The sequence below is a fragment of the Ranitomeya variabilis genome, chromosome 6, assembly GCF_051348905.1.
Source record: "Ranitomeya variabilis isolate aRanVar5 chromosome 6, aRanVar5.hap1, whole genome shotgun sequence".
In the NCBI taxonomy this organism is placed as follows: Eukaryota; Metazoa; Chordata; class Amphibia; order Anura; family Dendrobatidae; genus Ranitomeya; species Ranitomeya variabilis.
The window spans coordinates 549,605,775-549,632,826 of NC_135237.1; the positions used below are offsets into that span (position 1 = coordinate 549,605,775).

At 43.9% G+C, this 27,052-nt stretch overlaps 1 protein-coding gene across 1 annotated transcript in view; it reads left to right on the plus strand.

Annotated features, from left to right (window-relative positions):
- The window catches only part of TG (thyroglobulin), a 233,000-nt gene that overhangs the window by 25,946 nt on the left and 180,002 nt on the right, over positions 1–27,052 (plus strand). The window contains exons 4-11 of the mRNA XM_077271730.1: positions 3,901–4,007; positions 4,265–4,408; positions 8,219–8,404; positions 9,439–10,533; positions 11,503–12,084; positions 13,327–13,566; positions 15,042–15,167; positions 15,633–15,710. Coding sequence (XP_077127845.1) covers positions 3,901–4,007; positions 4,265–4,408; positions 8,219–8,404; positions 9,439–10,533; positions 11,503–12,084; positions 13,327–13,566; positions 15,042–15,167; positions 15,633–15,710 — 2,558 coding nt within the window. The remainder of the gene's footprint in view (positions 1–3,900; positions 4,008–4,264; positions 4,409–8,218; positions 8,405–9,438; positions 10,534–11,502; positions 12,085–13,326; positions 13,567–15,041; positions 15,168–15,632; positions 15,711–27,052) is intronic.

Genomic DNA, 27,052 nt, shown 5'->3' on the forward strand with positions numbered 1-27,052 from the left:
ACGGATATTTCTAGCACAGGTCATGGATATTTCTAGTACAGGTCATGGATATTTCTAGTACAGGTCATGGATATTTCTTGTACAGATCATGGATACTTCTAGTACAGATCATGGATATTTCTAGGACAGATGATGGATATTTCTAGTTCAGGTCATGGATATTTCTAGGACAGGTCATGGATATTTCTAGGACAGATCATGGATATTTCTAGTACAGATCATGGATATTTCTAGGACAGATGATGGATATTTCTAGTACAGATGATAGATATTTCTAGTACAGATGATGGATATTTCTAATACAGATCATGGATATTTCTAGGACAGATCATGGATATTTCTAGTACAGATCACGGATATTTCTAATACAGATCACGTATATTTCTAATACAGATCACGGATATTTCTAGTACAGATCATGGATATTTCTAGTACAGATCATGGATATTTCTAGTACAGATCATGGATATTTCTAGTGCAGATCACGGATATTTCTAGTACAGGTCATGGATATTTTTAGAACAGATCATAGATATTTCTAGAACAGGTCATGGATATTTCTAGTACAGATCACGGATATTTCTAGTGCAGATCACGGATATTTCTAGTACAGGTCATGGATATTTCTAGAACAGATCATAGATATTTCTAGAACAGGTCATGGATATTTCTAGTACAGGTCATGGATATTTCTAGTACAGATCATGGATATTTCTAGTACAGGTCACGGATATTTCTAGTACAGATCATGGATATTTCTAGTACAAATCATGGATATTTCTAGGACAGATCATGGATATTTCTAGGACAGATCATGGATATTTCTAGGACAGATCATGGATATTTCTAGGACAGATGATGGATATTTCTAGTTCAGGTCATGGATATTTCTAGGACAGGTCATGGATATTTCTAGGACAGATCATGGATATTTCTAGTACAGATCATGGATATTTCTAGGACAGATGATGGATATTTCTAGTACAGATCATGGATATTTCTAATACAGATCATGGATATTTCTAGGACAGATGATGGATATTTCTAGTACAGATCATGGATATTTCTAGGACAGGTCATGGATATTTCTAGGACAGGTCATGGATATTTCTAGTACAGGTCACGGATATTTCTAGGACAGATGATGGATATTTCTAGGACAGATCATGGATATTTCTAGTACAGATCATGGATATTTCTAGTACAGATCATGGATATTTCTAGTGCAGATCAAGGATATTTCTAGTACAGATCATGGATATTTCTAGTACAGGTCATGGATATTTCTAGTACAGGTCATGGATATTTCTAGTACAGATCATGGATATTTCTAGTACAGATCACGGATATTTCTAATACAGATCACATATATTTCTAATACAGATCACGGATATTTCTAGTACAGATCATGGATATTTCTAGTACAGATCATGGATATTTCTAGTACAGATCATGGATATTTCTAGTGCAGATCACGGATATTTCTAGTACAGGTCATGGATATTTTTAGAACAGATCATAGATATTTCTAGGACAGATCATGGATATTTCTAGGACAGATCATGGATATTTCTAGTACAGATCATGGATATTTCTAGGACAGATGATGGATATTTCTAGTTCAGGTCATGGATATTTCTAGGACAGGTCATGGATATTTCCAGTACAGATCATGGATATTTCCAGTACAGATCATGGATATTTCTAGGACAGATGATGGATATTTCTAGTACAGATCATGGATATTTCTAATACAGATCATGGATATTTCTAGGACAGATCATGGATATTTCTAGTACAGATCATGGATATTTCTAGGACAGATGATGGATATTTCTAATACAGGTCATGGATATTTCTAGGACAGATCATGGATATTTCTAGTACAGATCATGGATATTTCTAGGACAGATGATGGATATTTCTAGTACAGATCATGGATATTTCTAATACAGATCATGGATATTTCTAGGACAGATGATGGATATTTCTAGTACAGATCATGGATATTTCTAGGAGAGGTCATGGATATTTCTAGGACAGGTCATGGATATTTCTAGTACAGGTCACGGATATTTCTAGGACAGATGATGGATATTTCTAGGGCAGATCATGGATATTTCTAGTACAGATCATGGATATTTCTAGGACAGATCACGGATATTTCTAGTACAGGTCATGGATATTTCTAGAACAGATCATAGATATTTCTAGAACAGGTCATAGATATTTGTAGCACAGGTCATGGATATTTCTAGTACAGATCATGGATATTTCTGAGACAGATCATGGATATTTCTAGTACAGGTCATGGATATTTCTAGGACAGATCAAGGATATTTCCAGAACAGATTACAGATATTAATAGTACAAGTCATGGATCCTTTCAGCACAGATTACAGATATTTCCAGCTCAGATTATGGATATTTCTGGTGTAGCACGTCTGATGGCTCCTTTCATGTGTTTGCGGATCCTAATCTGTTTGCAGACAGTACTGAATACTCGATGTCGGTTATATGATCGCAGCAGGAGGCATTTATGGCCCCCGAGCATGTGAGGCCGAGGAGCAGGTTTGTAGCACTGGTTTCTGGTGTTGGCTTCTGGCCTCTTTCATAGATTTGTGCCATGTCGTGGTCTGACCCCGCCATTATCTGTTATGTGGGCAGTATATGGCGGCTCTATTCTTGGCACACACATGATGTTCTCCTAATATCGTAGTAATTGTGGAGCTTCTATAGAATGTCTGTCCCAGAACATTCCTCCAGCATGGGTTTGTATCTGATGAAAACTTCACCAGCAAAACCATCCCGTTGCTTGGGAATGCAGGACCCAGATCTGCGATGGTCAGATGAACGCTGGGTGGCTTTTTGTAGAGATTGCCCCCTTTTTAATGAATTTGACAGTTCTGTTACCTCAAATGTGCTACTGATAAAATATGGACTTTCTGGCAACAGAAACCTTAACGGAGTTCTTCAGGACTTTACGGAGGATTCATCACCCGATTTTACAATACAAGATGCATATATTACTAACCAGATCTCCTAATTCTGATGGGGCTGGTGGACTTACTATGAAAATTGCTGTTGGAATTGCTTTAGAACCTCCAAGAACTGCTACTGCGCAGATGCGAGCAGCGCAATCTTGGAGGGGGAATTTTTTTATCTTGTCCAGCAAGATGACGCTGACGGCGCCTGCACAATAGCAGCTATCAGATTTCTATACACACCGATAGCTGCTACTGCGCCATTTTCAAGTTGTTTTTTTTTGTACTTGCTCAATAACATCAATCACAGTTATTACTAGGATACACAATACAGATTTCATCACCAGGTATCATTTTAATCAGCATACCGATGCTGACCTGACACTGTGTAGGTTACTGTGCACAATCCTGCTGACAGGTTCCCTTTAAACTGTGCACCTCCTCCAATTGCTGCCGCTCCACTGAATCCGGAACAGTTTTTCTTTTTCTTCTGTGCCCCACCATTCCAAAGTTATGCCTCCCGGTAATAATGATGCAATTATTCTCTTCAACTAAATGGGCGTATACCTCAGAACTTTTTTGTGGGTGTGGCCACGTTTTGATTGGCCAGCATGAGAGGAAATCCTGTGGCATACGAGCAGTAGGTTGAAGGCAAAATTTGCATCATTATTACCTGGGGGCATAACTTTGGAACGGAGGGGCACAGAAGAAAAAGAAAAACTGTTCCAGAATAAGTGAATCAGCAGCAATTGAAGGAGGCACTAATTTAAATGAAAACAATCCAGTGAAAAATCCCCTTTAAATCAAAATTGTAAATTTATATCTATAGAAATTTAATTTCCTCAGGGCACAGACGATTTGGATAAATTGTTCCAGGATAATTAGTGCTCTATATTCAATTCCTTTTTCTTCCCAGGTTGCCAGACACATTTAGGTCTTTTAAATCCCTCAGAGAATCATTTCCAGAGGTATCTGGATACTGCTATTGTGCTGACGCCCTAGGACGTGAACTTAAGGGCACTGGTGAGTTAAAGGACGGGGACCCTCTTGCCTGTGACCCCTCTCTTCTATGAGTGCTAAAGTCTACTGACAATTTTTTCCTGGGGATGCCGGACGTACGACATAAGAAAATGACTTTTATCTGTGTGCTGTGTCGCTCAGGGAGAAGGAGGAGAAGCTGAAATCTCCCATCAACTCTTCTTTTCTGATAAGACTTGTCTTCTCCAATGAGCTGGAGCATTATATCGACAATATACCGCCATATACTTCTGTTCTTCCAGGTTTAGAGATGCTCCTGGATGAAATCTATGACACCGTATTTTCAGGACTTTCGCCTTCACGGTCATTCCCCGAAACTGCCATTTATCGCATGCTGCAGAGACGATTTCTGGGCGTTCAGCTCATCACTTCAGGCAAATTCAGGTGTAAGTCAAAGATCTGAGGATTACTGTAAGACTTAGGATGGTTTTGTATAGCACTGCTGTGTGCATTGATGCATGCTGGTATAACCTGGACATCTTTGCACATAATTATATATGTACAGCTGGTATAACGTGGGAATCTTCTGTATATAATTACTAGCTATTGAACCTGTTCTACGCAAGGGTGGCGAGCATATATATTGGTATATGGTCTCCATCCTGGTATGTGCTGCCTCCATCCTGCGCCCTAATCTTGTCATGTGCTGCTACCATCTTGTGCCTCCTTCCTGTCATGTGCAGCCCCCATCCTGCACTCCCTTCCAGTAATGTGCAGCCCCATCCTGCGCCCTCATCCTGTCATGTGCAGCCCCATCCTGCGCCCTCATCCTGTCATTTGCAGCCCCCATCCTGTGCCCTAATCTTGTCTTGTGCTGCTACCATCTTGCCCCCCTACCTGTTATGTGCAGCCCCCATCCTGTGCCCCCTTCCTGTCATGTGCAGCCCCCATCCTGCGCCCCTTTCTGTCATGTGCAGCCCCCATCCTGAGCAGACTATGTAGTGTAAGGCATCACACCATAGGCAAACTCTGTAGTATAATGCAGCACCCTCATAGGCAGACTCTATAGCATAAGGCAGCCCCCATAGGCAGACTCTGAAGTATAAGGCAGCCCCCATAGGCAGACTCTATAGTATAAGGCAGCACCCCATAGGCAGACCCTGTAGTATAAGGCAGCACCCCATAGGCAGACTCTGTAGTATAAGGCAGCACCCCATAGGCAGACTCTGTAGTATAAGGCAGCACCCCATAGGCAGACCCTGTAGTATAAGGCAGCAGCCCCATAGGAAGACCCTGTAGTATAAGGCAGCACCACAAAAGGCAGACTCCGTAGTATAAGACAGCACCCCATAGGCAGACTCTGTAGCATAAGGCAGCACCCCATAGGCAGACTCCGTAGTGTAAGGCAGCACCCCATAGGCAAACTCTGTAGTATAATGCAGCACCTTCATAGGCAGACTCTATAGCATAAGGCAGCCCCCATAGGCAGACTGTAGTATAAGGCAGCCCCCATAGGCAGACTCTATAGTATAAGGCAGCAGCCCCATAGGTAGACCCTGTAGTATAAAGCAGTACCCTATAGGCAGACTCTGTAGTATAAGGCAGCACCCCCCCTACAGGCAGACTCTGTAGTATAAGGCAGTACCCCTCCACAGGCAGACTCTGCAGTATAAGACAGCACCCCCCACAGGCAGACTCTGTATTATAAGGCAGCGCCCCCCCACAGGCAGACTCTTTAGTATAAGGCAGCACCCCCCACAGGCAGACTCTGTAGTATAAGGCAGCACCCCCCACAGGCAGACCCTGTAGTATAAGGTAGCACCCCCCCACAGGCAGACTATGTAGTATAAGGCAGCACACACCCCCACAGGCAGACTCTGTAGCATAAGGCAGTACCCCTCCACAGGCAGACTCTGCAGTATAAGACAGCACCCCCCCACAGGCAGACTATGTAGTATAAGACAGCACCCCCCACAGGCAGACTCTGTAGTATAAGGCAGCAACCCCCACTGGCAGACTCTGTAGTATGAGGCAGCACCCCCACAGGCAGACCCTGTAGTATAAGGCAGCACTCCCCCACAGGCAGACCCTGTAGTATAAGGTAGCACCCCCACAGGCAGACTATGTAGTGTAAGGCAGCACACACCCCCACAAGCAGACTCTGTAGTATAAGGCAGCACCCCCCACAGACAGACCCTGTAGTCTAAGGCAGCACCCCCCACAGGCAGACCCTGTAGTATAAGGCAGCACCCTCCACAGTCAGACTCTGTAGTATAACGCAGCACCCCCTCACAGGCAGACCCTGTAGTATAAGGCAGCACCCCCCACAGGCAGACTCTGTAGTATAAGGCAGCACCCCCACAGGCAGACCCTGTAGTATAAGGCAGCACCCCCCATAGGCAGACTCTGTAGTATAAGGCAGCACCCCCCACACACACAGGCAGACTCTGTAGTATCAGGTAGCACCCCCCACAGGCAGACCCTGCAGTATAAGGCAGCACCCCCCCACAGACAGACCCTGTAGTATAAGGCAGCACCTCCCACAGGCAGACACTGTAGTATAAGGCAGCACCCCCCACAGTCAGACCCTGTAGTATAAGGCAGCACCCCCCCACAGGCAGACCCTGTGATATAAGGCAGCCCACATAAAGAAAAACAATAAATAAATACTCACCACTCTTCCTGGTTCCTGCGCTGCTCCCTGCTCCCGCTCACCTCCGTACTGTGGGCAACGGGCAGTGATGTCATCACGCCCCCTGTAACTGTCGTCGTCGGCGTAGCGCTCCTTCCCTCATCAATGCGGTCAGCTGCATCGGCTAGATGCCGATACAGCTGACCCTGCGATGACAGGCGGGGGGCCCACTGCTAGCACCGGCCCCCAACCCGTCTGCTCAGGGGCCCATAGCGGTCAGGCGGCAGAGCAGGGAGATCGATTCTCCCTGCTCTGCCGCAGGATGTAACTGTATCGGCGTGCTGTGCACACACCGATACAGTTACAATAGCTGATGGGTCACTCTGTGGTGTCTGGACTGCACAGGCGCGTTGCTGTTGCACAGTCTATAAAGGCTTTGGACAGAGTGACGCTCCTAGCGTTATATTATAGATATATGTACAGCTGGGGTAACCTGGGCATCTCCTGTATATAATCATATATGTACAGTTGGTATAACCTGGGCATCTCCTGTATATAATTATATATGTACAGTTGGTATAACCTGGGCATCTCCTGTATATAATTATATATGTACAGCTGGTATAACCTGGGCATCTCCTGTATATAATTATATATGTACAGTTGGTATAACCTGGACATCTCCTGTATATAATTATATATGTTCAGCTTGTATAACCTGGGTATCTCCTGTATGTAATTATATATTTACAGCTGGTATAACCTGGGCATCTCCTGTATATAATTATATATGTACAGCTAGTATATCCTGGGCATCTTCTGTATATAACTATATATGTGCAGCTGGTATAGACTGGGTATCTCCTGTATATAATTATATATATATACTGTATATTTATATACAGCTGGTATAACCTGGGCATCTCCTGTACATAATTATATATGTATGGCTGTTATAACCTGGGCATCTCCTGTATATAACTATATACGGTATGTACAGCTGATATAACCTGGGCATCTCCTGTATTTAATTATATATGTACAGCTAGAATAACCTGAGCATCTTCTGTGTATAATTATATATGTACAGCTGGTATAACCTGGGCACCTTCTGTATATAATTATATATGTACCGCTGGTATAACCTGGGCATCCTCTGTATATAATTATATAATTACAGTTGGTATAACCTGGGCATTTTCTGTATATAATTATATATGTACAGCTGGTATAACCTGGGCATTTTCTGTATATAATTATATATGGACAGCTGGTATAACCTGGGCATCTCCTGTATATAATTATATATGTACAGCTGGTATAACCTGGGTATCTCCTGTATATAATTATATAATTACAGTTGGTATAACCTGAGCGTCTTCAGGACATTATTTTATATGTATAGCTGGTATAAGTTGGGCATCTTCTGTATATAATTATATATGTACAGCTGGTATAACCTGGGCATCCTCTGTATATAATTATATAATTACAGTTGGTATATCCTGGGCATCTTCAGGATATTATTTTATATGTACAGTTGGTATAACCTGGCTATCTCCTGACTATAAATATATGCTTTTCTGCGTATTATTATATATGTTTGTCTCTGATTTTCTTATAGGTCCTTCAGCTTGTGAAGTCCAGCACTTTACATCTGCAGAGATGGGGGATGTACACGTACCATCTTGTGAAGATGATGGGAGTTATAAGTCTGTGCAATGCCAAGAAGGGGGCCAGTGTTGGTGTGTGGATGATAAGGGTCGGGAAAAATCTGGAACAAGGATCGTGGAAGAAACTCCAAAGTGCGGTAAGAACCATTTTCAGCAAGTGTGTAATCCTGTTTCAGTGTCCCCACGGGTGAAATGAAGCTTTTTATGGTTCCTATAGAAATTGATAGGCTGCCCGTGTAATGCGTGGATCTGGTGGGAACTCCAGAGTAATGCTCTTTGTAGCCACTACAGATAATTCTCGGAGATCTCAAAATAGAGGTTTCTCCCATTTTGAAACATTTGGGAATTCTAAACCAGACTATCCCTTTAAAGGGGTCATGCCATAGTTCAATCTTTTCAAGGAACTGATGGAGAAAAGCCATTGTCCTACAGTTCAGGGAGTGACAGGCTGGCTCATACAAAGACATAACTATGTGCATAAAGTTACTTTCCTGCCTAATCCTCCAGCAGTACAATACAGCTGACTATATAATCATAATGAGATGGCTTTACTATCTTTCCCAGTCTACACAGCAAAGCTTAGTTATGTTAACTTATTATGTCTGCTTACAAAAAATGTAAGGACACCGCCTCCTCTTAAAAATATTATGTACTCTCCTGCTTTGATATTGATACTATCATTCCTTATCCCGGCCTCTATCAGTACATTAGATCTGACTATATCATCATAAAGAGATTGCTGTGCTTACTCCGTCCCAGTCTACACAGCAAAGCTTATTTATGTTAGTTTATTGTATCTACATCAATGGTCAGTGTGAAAACTGTAATATTTCAGGTTTTGTTTATTATAGGTAGCAAAATAAAAAAATGTAAGAACATCGCCTCCTCTTAAAAATATTGTATACTAACTTGCCTTGAAAGTGATACTATCATTTCTTATCCAGCCTTCTAGCAGTACAATAGAGCTAACTCTCTAACGAGATAGCTTTGCTGATCCTTTCCCAGTCTACACAGCAAAGCTTTTTAAAGTTAGATTGTTAAATCTGGTCAAGGGGCCTATATGAAATCTGGAATATTTCATGGTTAATTATGGATAGTCAAATATAAAAATAAGAAAAATTATTATAGAAATAGTTTTTTTTTTATTATATTTTTTTCTTTACATCTGTAGATAATTTCGATGACTGTCCAACCAGAAGAAGACAAGCACTTTCTACTCTGTTTTATGGACCTGTTGGTCACTTTAGTCAACAGAGTTTGTTCATCACTCAAGAAGAAGAATCAGGAGAAAAAATCAGCTCTAAATTCTGTCCATCCTACTTGGGGGAGACATTTCTGAATTCTGGTCTTCTGGCTGGAGGTGGTCATGCTGCAAAAAATTTAAGGATTCAGCTCAGAACCTTTCTTGGAGATGCAATTCTTGGGCTTTTCTCTTCCAAGACCCAAGTAGAATTTGCTCTACAGTTCGCTTCAAACCCTGTAGCATTTCAGCAAACCCTTTTTGGTGGCAAATTTCTTAAAAATTTGGGTTCATTGAACTTCACTAGTGCAGTTGGCACTAACAGCAAATTCAGCTTTACTGATTTCTTCCAACAGATTGGCTTAACAGGAACGTACAGCGGAGGGAACTTCGAAGAACTTGCTAAATTATTTTCCTCGGATGAAGATTCTTACTTGACGAAAGATTCATCAAATTCATCAAAACCAGATTTTAACCTGAACCAGCCAATACTGACTAGTTTTGGGCGTACGGTGAATCTACGGGAAAATCGCAATCATCTTCAATTTCTTGAGTTCATCTTGGAACAAAAGGAATTTTCAACATTTCTCCGAGATGTGGTTTCTATTCCATCGAATGTTGCGAAAGACATTTCAGAAGCTGTGAAGATTCTTGTAGATTCTGAAGCTTGTGAGAAGAAATTGGAAACTGGGGTATTTGTGCCAACATGTACCAAGGATGGTAGATATGAAGAAGTTCAGTGCGTTGGGTCTGAATGTTGGTGTGTTGATGAACAAGGTCAAGAAATTCAAGAAACAAGGACAAAGGGTCAACAACCAACATGCTCCTCAAAGTGTCTGCAGGAGCGAAAGATTCAAATAGCTTTCCAGAGAAGCCAACCTGCGGGTTCAGATGTGTATATTCCAGCTTGTGACCAGAAAGGAAATTATTTGACAGTGCAGTGTGCTGGTAGACATTGTTTTTGTGTTGATTTGGTGGGCAAGAATATTCCGGGAACTCAAAAATTATCTGGAGAAAATATTCAATGTAAGTTTCTCTATTCATCACATATGAACATATTTGCCAAAGGCAACCCTAACCCTACCTAGATCTTTTTGTGCACCTGCACACAAAAACGTGCCTCCTATAGGGCCTCTTAGTGTTCCTACACATTTTAATACCTCTTTTATGGCCTAGTGTTATATCCAAAAGATGTCCCTATACTCATTGATACCCCAATAGCACACTTACACACAGTTTCAAGCCCTCACAGTGCCCCTCATACTGTCTATTGCCCTCATAGTACATCACCCAAACAGAGTGATGCCTCCCCATACAGTGTGATGACCCTAGTGTCCCCTCATACGGTATGATGAACCCTGTGTCTTCCTACATATTATGATGCCCGTATTTTCCCACTATACAGTATGGTGCCCTCTTTTTCTCAAACACGGTAAGGTATCCTCCCACAAAGTATAATGCCCCCAGTGTTACCTCCACACAGTATGATGCCCCAGTGTCCCTCCAGCACAGCACAATTCCCCAGTGTCTCCCAACACAGTATGATTCCCCCAGTATCTCCCAATACAGTGTATGATGCCCCCTATTTGTTTATATTTTAATTGTGAATTCTGAGATAATAGAAGAGGATCCTCTGCTTCCGGATCCTCATTTCCAGGCCACATTGGAAAGTGTTTCCATAGGGCATGTCTCTCTCTGGAGAACCTGTCGTGCATTACACAACAAACCATTCATTTAAATGGAAAGATGTGTAATGCTCAATTTCCCCTGTGGGGGTGCTGCAGGGAGATTGAATGCTTGGTACCAGGTTTCTCCATAGATGAAACTGATCAATGGAGAGTTCTAACAGCAATATCTAGCAATTTGTTGTTAAGTTACTGTCAAGAGAAAATTTTAAAAAGTAGAGATTTTCCAAAGCGGCGATTGCTTTCAACAGTATTGAAAATATAAGGGAACATTTTTTAGTATATTGCATTGATCTGTTTTCTATTTTAGGTCCAAGTTCTTGTCAACTGGCGGGCAGTGATGCTTTTCTACAGGCCACAAAGTCATTGTTATCTGTGCCCACCCCACTGCTTGATCCTTTACAAGTTTATGTCCCCCAGTGCTCCTCTGAAGGAGAATGGAGGGCCATTCAATGCAGCGGCCCAACGGAGCAAGCCTTTGAGTTATACGAGAGGTGGACAAAGCAGACGGGAATTGTCTCATTCTCCGACACTCTGGAAGTCATATTGAAATATAAAGAATCTTTATCTCAAAGGTTTTCTGACTTTGTGAAGACCCTTTATGACAGTGGGCATCAAAACGTTTTCCCTGTTTTCTCTCAATATTCCCTCTTTAGTGACGTCCCACAGGAGATCTTGGAAGGCAATGTGACCAACTTATTATCTGATAACATACTGCTCAGTCCTTACATCGTCTGGAGACTGATGAGTGGAAGTCTCACCTATTATCCAGGGTCATATAGTGATTTTTCCACACCTCTTGAACACAAGGACTCACGTAGATGTTGGTGCATTGATATGGATGGAGAAAAGTTTGAAGGAACAGAAAGCCTCCCAAACATGATCCCAAAATGTAAGTTTAAATAAAAAGGCGGTTCTACTGTGAAAATCAGTGGTCATGTTGTCGTCTATAGCCTAACATTGTGGTTTAGTTAGTTTGAGAGATTTTTGAACCTTGGTGGAAACGCCAAAGAGACCACTGAAGAACTGGAGCTTTTGACAACTTCTCTATATTTATTCTTGTTTTGACCCTTTGAAATTTTAAAAAAATTGAGTTCTACAGTGAATATTTCAATGTTCAGTAATATCATTGAGAAGCCTTTGTTGTCAAGAATGGATTTCCCAAAAAGTTGATGACCCAAGACATCAACAACCAAGCAAATGTTCTTCAGTGGTCTTGTCATTCCTCGTCAACTGAATCCTGACATAGAGTCAACCTCTCAACAATTGAAAAATCCTCAAGTCACTGATCGAGGAAAGGCATGATCTTTCGGGACTCAAGTCCTTGTTGAGTAAATATTCCCTTACTCGTATCTGTCACGCCGCAGCTATGTAGGTAGATGCACACTCCACTACATGGCAGTAGAGTGGAGGGGAAACTGCAACACTTGCCAAAGAAGACCTGTAGAGCTGCAGCAAGGCCACCACCAGGCAACAGGGTAGTCAAATAAGCCACGTCAAAACCAGGAGAGTAATGTAGTACCAAGGGGAAAATGAACTCAGAGTCAGAGATGCGCCAGAGGGTCAATACCAGATGAAAGCAGCAGTACCAGGAGCAAAAGACAGAGTCAGGTCAGAGTCAAAGCCGAGTCAAGTACCAGAGAGTCCAAACACGAAAAGAAAACACTGAGTCAGAACGGGGGGAGGGGAATGAACAGACATGGGAACAGTCAGGAATTGCAGCAGGACAAACCAGGATATAACCAGAGTCAGCTACTCACGCGGTAGGCAGAAGCTATAACTGACCTCACCTGCTGGATGCAGCGGAGATAAATAGCAAATCTGAGACCAGACTGAGGCTGAAAAAAGTTATCCCCTGACATGATCAGACTGGGAAAAGTGAAGACAGGACTCATAACCAGGTCTGGATCATGACAGTATCCTTGTGCTTTAAGTTGGCTATTTTTACCAAAAGTTTAGTAAGAGAGGCTATGATCTTCTTTGCCGAAATGCAGCATTAGCTGCTACTTATGCTTTCTACATTGGAGCTCTATACAGCTCTAAGATAAAAAGTGAGTAAATTAGGTTGAAGCATTGTTCAATTAAGTAAAAAAATACCCTTACCCTGTTTTTGAATTTTGTATGTTTTTGTTAGGCCCCAGGTCTTGTGAAATTGCAAAACTGAAGACCTTACAATTCATAAAAGACGCCAGAAGCATCATCAATGTGTCAAATTCTTCCAATTTTCCTTTGGCCTACTCCTTCTTAGCAGCCAATGGCATCCGACTATCGGAGAGGGATCTGCTGTACACTCAGGATCAGAAATCAGGGATTGTGTTATCGGAGAAGTTCTTGAGTAGAGACCTCTATGGTCTTAAGCTTGCTGCCTTTTCCAGTACGTGTAACATGCGGTATTTATATATTTCACATATTATTCACTAAGACCATGACCATATAGGCCTAAATGCCAGTGTTGCAGACCTAAAAGGCTGCTATGGGTCCCACTTTTAAGAGGCCCCAATCTTACTGATAAAGAGACCAATGTTGATGATGGGGTAGTAGAAAATTAAATGCAGATCGCTAGTAGACCAAGGAGAAGAAACAATGGTGACCAACACAATGATAAGAATTTCAGGTTAGAGCAGAGCGGGGGCTTGTTATGTGTTGCTTCGGGGCCCCTGCATGACTTTAATTTGACCACATGTTCAATATTATAAGTTTGTTTCTGGAATCTCATAGGTGCTGCCCATTGCCCACAATATACACAACCATACCTCTGCCAGGACTGCCAGGATCAGAAATAACTCTCATCTTTGCAGTTAACATCACTTCAGATGCTACATCTTTCAGCCTATCAGCTTAAAATAAATTAATTGCAGCGTTCTAAATTTTATATTATGGCAGCCATGGGCCTAGCATTGACCCCATTGGTTTGCCATCGCTGTTTGCCTATTGGGCCTCATAGCTTGCCCGTGAGGATAACACTGAGAGATAATATTTCTAATTATTCCAAAGTGTTACAATAAATGATAATAGCGTCAAGTTCCCTTAGAGGAGCAAAAGAAAAAGTTTCATCCAAGAATATTAAGATTTTTTTCATTTAAAATGATCTTACTGGTTACAAATAGTAAAAATAAAAAACAGGTATCACACCAATGCACTCATAATTAATGACAGTATGTGGTTAACAAAATAAAAATGAAGGACTTTATTTATGCCAAATGGTACGCAGTGAAAAAAAACCCAGTAATACCGTTGCTGTTCTTTTGCATTCCCCCCCCCAAAAAAAAAGTTATAAAAATTGATCAAATGAAATGTGCTACAAAAAAGTGACAATGAAAAACTACATCTCATCACCCCAAAAATCTACTGTAATGGTACATTGATTGAAAAATATTTGGGAAAAGGTTATACATTATGGAATACAGTAATGAAAAAAACACAAAAACAAAAAATAATCCCTGGTCCTTTAAGTTTAAAAAAGACAAGTCCTTAATAGATTAAAAATTGGTACTTATATTGTGTGCCAAGAGGGAAGCACCAAATATTGCAGAGGAGTCACCTGGGCCAGGTTTAGGGTCTTGGCAGGATTTAGGATGGCTAGGGTGCAGTTGACTCCAATTGATGTCTACAGGATAATTACTGGAGGATACACAGTAGTCCAAGTAATGCTTCACAGAAGGAGGGACCTTCATGGGTTGGCTCCTCATAGTGACAGACTTGAAGAATTTAATTAACTCTGGAACACTGTAACAGATTCACTACCACACGACAAGTGTTTCATTCGGCTGTAGGACAGCTCCAGGGACACCACACTTACACACTTCATTCTTTATATGTTTTAGTAATGTTTTTTCTTCATCTATTCAGCCCTTCAGTTTTTCCAGCAAAGTGCAGAAATGTCTAGAGAGACCACCCAGTTGTCATATATCCCATACATACCTCAGTGTGATGGACTTGGAAACTGGGACCCCATTCAGTTTTATCAGGGTACAGGTGAGAAATAATATTTTATGGTATTCTCTTTGTGGGTTTTTAATTACTTGGATGCAACATAAAGTTTTGTTCATGAGTTTGAGAAGAACGGAGGCAGTGCCAGATTCACCCCAATCGGTAATACTCAACTGCCTGATAGTGTATGGTCTTATAAGCCACCTTGCTTCTTATGCAATCAAGAAGGGCCTAAAGATGCACCAAAAGCAAAACACCGACCTGGTGGCATTCATTGTGCTGGTGGAACCATAGATCTGTTACATGGACGGGGTACTCTCTGGTAGCATGAAAAGTTGTGTGGAGTAGACCATATGGCATGAACCTCGAAGGCCAGCTGAGAAAGGGAGAATCATGTTATCCTTCTGCTAGAACATAAATTCTCAATAAGAGCAAAAATAATTACCAACCGATTTCAAATTTTGTAGAATTCATTGACATTTTTTTACATTTCGTTCATCTTTTCTTTAGGTCACTATTGGTGTGTTGATGATGAAGGTGGCTACATTCCTGGATCCCTTGTGACGAGAACCTCGGGACCTCCGCAGTGTGAGACTCTGTGTTTTTATGACCATAGACCTCATAGGGGCAGTCAAGAGTGCTGCTGTGCGTCCAGGATAGAGGAATCTTCCAGCTTCATTCTCATGGGCAGTGTGGAACTTTGCAGGTCTCTAAAGGTCTCCAAAAGTCCTAGGGTGCTGCTGTGAGTTCAGAATAGAGGAAACTTCCAGTTTCATCCTCATGGGCAGTGTGGACCTTTGCAGGTTTCCAAAGGTCTACAAAAGTCTCCAAAGTTCCTAGAGTGCAGCTGTGCGTCCAAGGTGGAAGAAGCTTCCAACTTCATCCTTATGGGAAGTGTGGACCTTTGCAGGTAACCAAAGGTCCACAAAGGTCTCCAAAGTTCCAAGAGTGTTGCTGTAGGTCCAGGAATGAGTAGGCTTCCAATTTCATTCTCATTGTCAGTTTGGACCTTCACATGTCTCCAAAGATCCAATGGAGTCTCCAAAGGTAGGGTTGAGCGAAACGGGTCGATCATTTTCAAAAGTCGCCGACTTTTGGCTAAGTCGGCGTCTCATGAAACCCGATCCGACCCCTGTGCTTGTCGGCCATGCGGTACGCGACTTTCGCGCCAAAGTCGCGTTTCAATGACGCGAAAAGCGCCATTTCTCAGCCAATGAAGGTGAACGCAGAGTGTGGGCAGCGTGATGACATAGATCCTGGTCCCCACCATCTTAGAGAAGGGCATTGCAGTGATTGGCTTGCTGTCTGCGGCGTCACAGGGGCTATAAAGGGGCGTTCCCGCCGACCGCCATCTTACTGCTGCTGATCTGAGCTTAGGGACAGGTTGCTGCCGCTTCGTCAGAAGCAGGGAGAGCGTTAGGCAGGGTCCACTAACCACCAAACCGCTTGTGCTGCAGCGATTTCCACTGTCCAACACCACCTTCGGTGTGCAGGAACAGTGGAAGCTATTTTTTTTTTTTTTTCCCCTCAGCGCTGTAGCTCATTGGGCTGCCCTAGAAGGCTCCGTGATAGCTGTATTGCTGTGTGTACGCCACTGTGGAAACCAACTGCTTTTTTCAAAGCACATATCCTCTTGTTCCTTCCTTTCTGCACAGCTATCTTTTTTGTTTGTCCACACTTTTTATTTAATTTGTGCATCAGTCCACTCCTATTGCTGCCTGCCATACCTGGCTTACATTACTGCAGGGAGATAGTAATTGTAGGACAGTTTTTTTTTTGTTTTGTTTTTTTTTTGTGGGAGATTAAGATTGGCATTTCTGCTACAGTGCCATCCCTGTGTGTGCCATCTCTCACTGAGTGGGCCATAGAAAGCCTATTTATTTTTTCCGTGATTTGTGTTCTAAAATCTACCTCAACACAGAAACACTACATCAATCAGTGGGAGAAAAATATTGGCCTCAGTCAGGGCTTGTGTGCCACTGCTGTGTGTGCGCTATCATTCAGTGGGCTATAGCAAGCCTATATTTTTTTTTTTTTTTTTTTTTTAATATTATTTGGTTTCAAAAGTCTCCCTGAAAAAAAAAAAAAACCTAAAAAAACAGTGGGAGAGTAATATTGCCCTTTCAGCTTGTGTGCCAGTCTTGACTCCTGGGTGTGCCACCTCTCTCCCTCTCATTCAGTGGGCCATAGAAAGCCTATTTATTTTTTTTTTTAAATATTATTGGGTTTCTAAAGTCTCCCTGAAAAAAACAAAAAATACATAAAAAAACAGTGGGAGAGTAATATTGCCCTTTCAGCTTGTGTGCCAGTCTTGACTCCTGGGTGTGCCACCTCTCTCCCTTTCATTCAGTGGGCCATAGAAAGCCTATTTTTTTTTTTTTAATATTATTTGGTTTCTAATTCTCCCTGAAAAAAAAAAAAAAACCTAAAAAAACAGTGGGAGAGTAATATTGCCCTTTCAGCTTGTGTGCCAGTCTTGACTCCTGGGTGTGCCACCTCTCTCCCTCTCATTCAGTGGGCCATAGAAAGCCTATTTATTTTTTTTTTTAAATATTATTGGGTTTCTAAAGTCTCCCTGAAAAAACAAAAAATACATAAAAAAACAGTGGGAGAGTAATATTGCCCTTTCAGCTTGTGTGCCAGTCTTGACTCCTGGGTGTGCCACCTCTCTCCCTTTCATTCAGTGGGCCATAGAAAGCCTATTTATTTTTTCCGTGATTTGTGTTCTAAATTCTACCTCAACACAAAAACACTACATCAATCAGTGGGAGAAAAATATTGGCCTCAGTAAGGGCTTGTGTGCCACTGCTGTGTGTGCTATCTCTCATTCAGTGGGCTATAGCAAGCCTATTTTTTTTTTTTTTTTTTTTTTTTTAATATTATTTGGTTTCTAATTCTCCCTGAAAAAAAAAAAAAAACCTAAAAAAACAGTGGGAGAGTAATATTGCCCTTTCAGCTTGTGTGCCAGTCTTGACTCCTGGGTGTGCCACCTCTCTCCCTCTCATTCAGTGGGCCATAGAAAGCCTATTTATTTTTTTTTTAAAATATTATTGGGTTTCTAAAGTCTCCCTGAAAAAACAAAAAATACATAAAAAAACAGTGGGAGAGTAATATTGCCCTTTCAGCTTGTGTGCCAGTCTTGACTCCTGGGTGTGCCACCTCTCTCCCTTTCATTCAGTGGGCCATAGAAAGCCTATTTTTTTTTTTTTTAATATTATTTGGTTTCTAATTCTCCCTGAAAAAAAAAAAAAAACCTAAAAAAACAGTGGGAGAGTAATATTGCCCTTTCAGCTTGTGTGCCAGTCTTGACTCCTGGGTGTGCCACCTCTCTCCCTTTCATTCAGTGGGCCATAGAAAGCCTATTTTTTTTTTTTTTAATATTATTTGGTTTCTAATTCTCCCTGAAAAAAAAAAAAAAACCTAAAAAAACAGTGGGAGAGTAATATTGCCCTTTCAGCTTGTGTGCCAGTCTTGACTCCTGGTTGTGCCACCTCTCTCTCTCTAATTGTGGGCCATAGAAAGCCTTTTTTTTTTTTTTTTAATATTATTTGGTTTCTAAAGTCTCCCTGAGAAAAAAAAATAAATAAATTAGGTGGGAGATTAATATTGACATTAGTGCTTGAGTGACAGTCCTGCGTGTGTGTCATCTCTGTGATTTTGTGCCACAGAAAACAGAGTGTGTAACATTGTGCCTGATTTTCCTTGTGGTCTCACCAACCTGTTAAGGGATATTGAAATCATACTGAAGTTATAGCTCACCGTGTAAGTTGTTTGATAGCAACAAATAAAGTTACTTTGGTTAAGATTTTAAAACAATGAGGAAGTCTGGTGCAAGAGGTCGTCGTGGGCGTTCATTGTCAGCTGGTAATGATGGTAGTGGTAGTGGAGCATCAGGTGGTCGTGGGGATAAAAATATTCCACCTAAGTCTGGAGCTGTGGAGCCAGTTTCGTCGTCAGGCTACACAAGGCCTCGAACGCTCTCTTTTCTGGGAGTAGGAAAACCGCTTTTAAAGGCGGAGCAGCAACAGCAAGTTTTGGCTTACATTGCAGACTCAGCCTCTAGCTCTTTTGCCTCCTCTTCCGAAACTGGTAAATGTAAAAGCAGCGCGTCGCTTGTGGATGTTCACGGTCAGGGACAAGTCGCTTCCTTGTCCTCCTCAGCAAAAACTACAACAAGAGAGAAGGATGCAGCAGGCGACACAACGGGTCACTCCATGGAGCTCTTTACACATACCGTCCCTGGCTTAGAAAGTGAAACATTTAACAGGCCATGCCCATTACAAGTATATTCTGACATGGAGTGCACTGATGCACAGCCACAGCCAGAGTACTATGCTGCTCCTTTGACTCAGACCACCACATTGCCCTCTCAGGGTACAGATCCACAATCAGACCCTGATGAGACTATGTTGCCCCGCCACGAACGCTATACCACCGACCGACACAGTGACACAGACGAAGTTGCACACGAGCTCGAAGAGGAGGTAATAGATGACCCAGTTATTGACCCCGATTGGCAGCCATTGGGGGAACAGGGTGCAGGCGGCAGTAGTTCAGAAGCGGAGGTGGAGGAGGGGCCGCAGCAGGCATCAACATCGCAACAGGTTCCATCTGCCGGGCCCGTATCTGGACCAAAACGCGTGTCAAAGCCAAAACCTGTTGGAGCACAGCGTTGCCATCCGGTTAAAGCTCAGTCTGCAATCCCTGAAAAGGGATCAGAGTCTAGGAAGAGTGCAGTCTGGCATTTTTTTAAACAACATCCAACTGATCAGCGCAAAGTCATCTGTCAAAAATGTTCAACTAGCTTAAGCAGAGGTCAGAATCTGAAAAGTCTAAATACTAGTTGCATGCATAGACACTTAACCACCATGCATTCTCAAGCCTGGACTAACTACCAAACGTCCCTCAAGGTTGTAGCACCCTCGGCCAATGAAGCTAGTCAGCAACGCAACATCCCTTCCGTCACTGTAAGGCCACCATTTTCCGCACCACCGGCAGTATCTGTGCAGGTTTCTTTGCCAGCCAAAAGCAGTCAGGGTCAGGGAATCACCAGTTTTGTAGGAGGAAATATTGCATGTAGGGCACCGGCGGAAACAATACCGTCTCCAACCGTCTCTCAGTCTGCCATGTCCACCGGCACACCCGAAAGTTCCACGATCTACAGCTCTCCAGTCCAGCTCACCCTACATGAGACTCTGGTTAGAAAAAGGAAGTACTTATCCTCGCATCCGCGTACACAGGGTTTTAACGCCCACATAGCTAGACTAATCTCGTTAGAGATGATGCCCTACCGGTTAGTTGAAAGCGAAGCTTTCAAAGCCCTGATGGAGTACGCTGAACCACGATACGAGCTACCCAGTCGACACTTTTTTTCCAGAAAAGCCATCCCAGCCCTGCACCAGCATGTTAAACAGCGCATCGTCCATGCACTCAGGCAATCTGTGAGTACAAAGGTGCACCTGACTACAGATGCATGGACCAGTAGGCATGGCCAGGGACGTTATGTGTCCATCACGGCACACTGGGTGAATGTGGTGGATGCAGGGTCCACAGGCGACATCAATTTAGGGACAGTTGTGCCTAGGCCACGGTCTAGGAAACAGTTGGCTGTAGGCGTTCGCACCCCCTCCTCCTCCTCCTCGTCCTCCTGCAGAAGCTACAGCTCTTCCACAGAACGCAGTCGGCCAACCACTCCATCGGCAGATGACACTGTTGCACACCAGTTGTCCCATTATGGGCCAGCTACTGCCAAGCGTCAGCAGGCTGTATTGGCTATGAAGTGTTTGGGCGACAACAGACACACCGCGGAAGTTCTGTCCGAGTTCTTGCAACAAGAAACGCAGTCGTGGCTGGGCACAGTAGATCTTGAGGCAGGCAAGGTAGTGAGTGATAACGGAAGGAATTTCATGGCTGCCATCTCCCTTTCCCAACTGAAACACATTCCTTGCCTGGCTCACACCTTAAACCTGGTGGTGCAGTGCTTATTGAAAACTTATCCTGGGTTCTCCGACCTGCTCCTCAAAGTGCGTGCACTTTGCTCACATATCCGACGTTCGCCTGTACACGCCAGCCGTATGCAGACCTATCAGCGGTCTTTGAACCTTCCCCAGCATCGCCTAATCATAGACGTTGCAACAAGGTGGAACTCAACACTGCACATGCTTCAGAGACTGTGCGAACAGAGGCGTGCTGTTATTTATTTGTGGGAGGATACACGGGCAGGCAGTAGGATGGCAGACATGGAGTTGTCAGGTGTGCAGTGGTCGAAGATACAAGACATGTGTCAAGTCCTTCAGTGTTTTGAGGAATGCACACGGCTGGTTAGTGCAGACAACGCCGTAATAAGCATGAGCATCCCCCTAATGCGTCTGCTGATGCAAAGTTTGACGCACATAAAGGAGCAGGCGTCTGCACCAGAGGAAGAGGGAAGCCTTGATGACAGTCAGCCATTGTCTGGTCAGGGCAGTGTACAGGACGAGGTAGCGGGCGAAGAGGAGGTGGAGGACGAGGAGGATGATGGGGATGAGTATATTTTTAATGCGGAAACTTTCACGGGGGCACAGGAAATTGGTTGCGTGTCACGGCCGGGTTCTGGTTTTTTGAGGGACACAAGTGACGTAGATTTGCCTGCAACTGCCCCTCAACCAATCACAACCGGAGATTTGACAAGTGGAACTTTGGCCCACATGGCGGATTATGCCTTACGTATCCTACAAAGGGACACACGCATTACGAAAATGATGAACGATGACGATTACTGGTTGGCCTGCCTCCTTGATCCACGCTATAAAGGCAAATTGCAAAATGTTATGCCACATGAGAACTTGGAACTAATATTAGCAACCAAACAATCAACTCTTGTTGACCGTTTGCTTCAGGCATTCCCAGCACACAGCGCACGTGATCGTTCTCACACGAGCTCCAGGGGGCAGCAGACTAGGAGTGTTAGGGGTGCACACATCAGAAGTGGCGTTGGACAGAGGGGTTTTCTGACCAGGTTGTGGAGTGATTTTGCTATGACCGCAGACAGGACAGGTACTGCTGCATCAATTGAAAGTGACAGGAGACAACATTTGTCCAGTATGGTTACTAACTATTTTTCATCCCTTATCGATGTTCTCCCTCAACCGTCATTCCCATTTGATTACTGGGCCTCCAAATTAGACACCTGGCCAGAATTGGCAGAATATGCATTGCAGGAGCTTGCTTGCCCGGCAGCAAGTGTCCTATCAGAAAGAGTATTCAGTGCTGCAGGGTCAATATTAACCGAAAAAAGGACTCGTCTGGCTACCCAAAATGTTGACGATCTAACATTCATTAAAATGAACCACAACTGGATTTCAAAATCTTTTGCCCCACCTTGCCCGGCCGACACCTAGCTTTCCTATGAAAAGCTCTTGCCTGTGAATTACTTTTCTAATGTCTAATTTGCTGCTGCAGATTGTACAGCATACGACATGTTTACACCTCCCTAAATGGCCAAACTCCCCACACGGGGCCGTGGTATCGCGACTTGGCGCAAGCACCCGTGAGACTGCTGTTTGTCTGAAGAGGTGGGTGTGCTCGCTTTTGGTTGACGGCATTGCTACTGGGTCCCTCATAGTACAATGTAGTGTCTCTGGCGGTGGTGGTGCGCACCCAACGTCAGACACACCGTTGTAACATGAGTGGCCCTGGGGCGGTCCCGCCGGCCTCAAGAGAGTTCCCCCCTACCCCAGCTCAAACTGGGCTGTACTACGTGCAAAATTATGTCGCACAGCTCCACCAATCTTTAGTCTATTCGCTGACATCATTCAATGTCTGGCACTGACAATACAAATTTGTAGACATCTATGATGCAACTTAAAGTAGTCTGTGTCTGTGTCCTATATTGGCACCATTAAATAGTTACTGCCAAATTACTATGTCAGAAACACAGCAGATGAGCCCACCCCTGTACCTAAGTATGCCATCTTTTTTTTTGTTTTGGTTGTTTTGCGAGACATTAACATCTATTTATATTTTGGGAGTACTGGGACAGACACTCCTTGCACTACTCCTCCACTCAGCACCAAGCTGCCTGCCCGTGTATCCATGTAACCGCTGTAAAACTGCCATGAGCCTATTGTTTGTTATTTTAGGCCTTTGATAGCCTGTCTGCGGTCCCTACTCCTCCACTGACCACCAAGCTGCCTGCCCGTGTATCCATGTAACCGCTGTAAAACTGCCATGAGCCTATTGTTTGTTATTTTAGGCCTTTGAAGCCTTTCTGCGCTCCCTCCTTCCACTAGTCCTCCACTGACCAGACCACTGCTGCCCGTGTACCCCTGGAACCAATTTTAAAGTGCCTACAGCCAGCCCATTTTATTGTGTTAGGCCTTCGAAGCCTGTCTGCGGTCCCTCCTTCCACTAGGCCTCCACTGACCAGACCACTGCTGCCCGTGTACCCCTGGAACCAATTTTAAAGTGCCTACAGCCAGCCCATTTTATTGTGTTAGGCCTTCGAAGCCTGTCTGCGGTCCCTCCTTCCACTAGGCCTCCACTGACCAGACCACTGCTGCCCGTGTACCCCTGGAACCAATTTTAAAGTGCCTACAGCCAGCCCATTTTATTGTGTTAGGCCTTCGAAGCCTGTCTGCGGTCCCTCCTTCCACTAGGCCTCCACTGACCAGACCACTGCTGCCCGTGTACCCCTGGAACCAATTTTAAAGTGCCTACAGCCAGCCCATTTTATTGTGTTAGGCCTTCGAAGCCTGTCTGCGGTCCATACTTTAAATACTCCTCCACTCACCACCAAGCTGCCTGCCCGTGTATCCATGTAACCGCTGTAAAACTGCCATGAGCCTATTGTTTGTTATGTTAGGCCTTTGATAGCCTGTCTGCGGTCCTTACTTTAAATACTCCTCCACTCACCACCTAGCTGCCTGTGTATCCATGTAACCGATGTAAAACTGCCATGACTGCCTACTGTTTGTTATTTTAGGCCTTTGATAGCCTGTCTGCGGCCCCTACTTGCAATACTCCTCCACTGACCACAATGCTGCCTGGAGTGCCTGCCTGTGTATCCATGTAACCGATGTAAAACTGCCATGACTGCCTACTGTTTGTTATTTTAGGCCTTTGATAGCCTGTCTGCGGCCCCTACTTGCAATACTCCTCCACTGAGCACAATGCTGCCTGGAGTGCCTGCCTGTGTATCCATGTAACCGATGTAAAACTGCCATGACTGCCTACTGTTTGTTATTTTAGGCCTTTGATAGCCTGTCTGCAGCCCCTACTTGCAATACTCCTCCACTGACCACACCAATGCTGCCCGTGTACCCCTGGAACCTATTTAAAAGTTCATAGAGCCTAGTTATATATTTTATTTACTATTAATAAGGCCATGATGGACTACGCTGTACCACGCTACAAGCTAACCAGTCGACACTTCTTTTGCGAGAAAAGCCATCCCAACCCTCCACCAGCATGTAGAAGACCGCATTGTCCATGCACTCTGGCAATCTGTGAGTACAAAGGTGCACCTGACAACAGACGCATGGACCTGTAGGCATGGCCACGGAAGATTACGTGTCCATTACGGCGCAATGGGTTAATGTGGTGGATGCATGGTCCACAGGGGACAGCCTACTAAGTCTGTCTGCAGTCCCTAATTCAAATTGTCCTCCACTGTCTAAATCGGAACTTCCACCTTCTGGCTTTCGGCCTATAGTATCAGAAATTAAACTGCATTTGGCCTTCAACTTTGGTTAGGGCCTACTAACGGCTTCTGCCCCTCCCTGGTGTTGTCCTCAACTAAATAAAGCTGAGCTTCAACCTTCCGGCTCTCATTAAGTGGTTTTTAAAAAAAAAAAATTGGTGGTTAGGGCCTACTAACGGCTTCTGCCCCTCCCTGGTGTTGTCCTCAACTAAATAAAGCTGAGCTTCAACCTTCCGGCTCTCATTATGTGGTTTAAAAAAAAAAAATGGTGGTTAGGGCCTACTAACGGCTTCTGCCCCTCCCTGGTGTTGTCCTCAACTAAATAAAGCTGAGCTTCAACCTTCCGGCTCTCATTAAGTGGTTTTAAAAAAAAAATGGTGGTTAGGGCCTACTAACGGCTTCTGCCCCTCCCTGGTGTTGTCCTCAACTAAATAAAGCTGAGCTTCAACCTTCCGGCTCTCATTAAGTGGTTTTTAAAAAAAAATGGTGGTTAGGGCCTACTAACGGCTTCTGCCCCTCCCTGGTGTTGTCCTCAACTAAATAAAGCTGAGCTTCAACCTTCCGGCTCTCATTAAGTGGTTTTAAAAAAAAAAAAATTGGTGGTTAGGGCCTACTAACGGCTTCTGCCCCTCCCTGGTGTTGTCCTCAACTAAATAAAGCTGAGCTTCAACCTTCCGGCTCTCATTATGTGGTTTAAAAAAAAAAAATGGTGGTTAGGGCCTACTAACGGCTTCTGCCCCTCCCTGGTGTTGTCCTCAACTAAATAAAGCTGAGCTTCAACCTTCCGGCTCTCATTAAGTGGTTTTAAAAAAAAAATGGTGGTTAGGGCCTACTAACGGCTTCTGCCCCTCCCTGGTGTTGTCCTCAACTAAATAAAGCTGAGCTTCAACCTTCCGGCTCTCATTATGTGGTTTTAAAAAAAAAAAAAATGGTGGTTAGGGCCTACTAACGGCTTCTGCCCCTCCCTGGTGTTGTCCTCAACTAAATAAAGCTGAGCTTCAACCTTCCGGCTCTCATTAAGTGGTTTTAAAAAAAAAATGGTGGTTAGGGCCTACTAACGGCTTCTGCCCCTCCCTGGTGTTGTCCTCAACTAAATAAAGCTGAGCTTCAACCTTCCGGCTCTCATTATGTGGTTTTAAAAAAAAAATGGTGGTTAGGGCCTACTAACGGCTTCTGCCCCTCCCTGGTGTTGTCCTCAACTAAATAAAGCTGAGCTTCAACCTTCCGGCTCTCATTAAGTGGTTTTAAAAAAAAAAAAAATGGTGGTTAGGGCCTACTAACGGCTTCTGCCCCTCCCTGGTGTTGCCCTCAACTAAATAAAGCTGAGCTTCAACCTTCTGCTCCAAATTACCATTTTAAAAAATGCAATAGGCTTTTCCGGCCTACTAAAGGTGTCTGCCCCTCCCTGGTGTTGTCCTCAACTGAACAAAGCTGAGCTTCCACATTCTGGCTTTCGCCCTATACTATCAGATATTAAACTGCATTTGGCCTACTAGTGTGGTTAGGCCCTTGAAACAGTGTCTGCTGCTCTTGGGTTTGCTACTCCACTGAACAAAGCAATGCCGCCTGTTTAGTCCTGTTACCAATTTTGAACTGCATGTAGCCTACTTTATTCTTTGGCCCTATATCTGTTTCCTCCTCATCCTGCCCATTGCCCAGCCACTGCTAAATGAGTCTGCTGGTACATTGACCTAGACCACTACATTCCCCTTGTACTCTACACAGCCAGAATCTGACCCTGCTGAAAGTAAGGTTCCCCTTCCCGCATGTTATACCACCTTACACAGGGACAAAGAGGAAGGTGCAGATGAAAGTGCAGGTTCCTTCATCAGGTGGGGGGGCATACTCGTTGGCGACGTCACTGGCACAGGGCCCCTCAGAGTACGCAAAAGTGTCGCTGCTGGTGGGAGGCGCCCCCGCCATGCAAACACACCGCCGTACTTTGAGGGGCCCTGTGCCAGTGGCAATGCGAACGAGTGGGCCCCCCCTGCTTGCTCAGGATCACAGCACTTGCAACTTTTAAATACTTACCTTTCCCTGCAACACCGCCGTGACGTAGTCCGCATTTCCTGGGCCCACGAAAAACTTGAGCCAGCCCTACTCCCCCCACAACTTTCCCCCAATTCCCTATGCCCAACTATTATTATACAGTTAATTAAGATTGGCAAGCTTCAGAAACAAGAATGGATGTTTTTGGCATTAAAATGGGCACTGTAGGTGTTTTCCTGGCCTCCACTCACTGCCGACTATG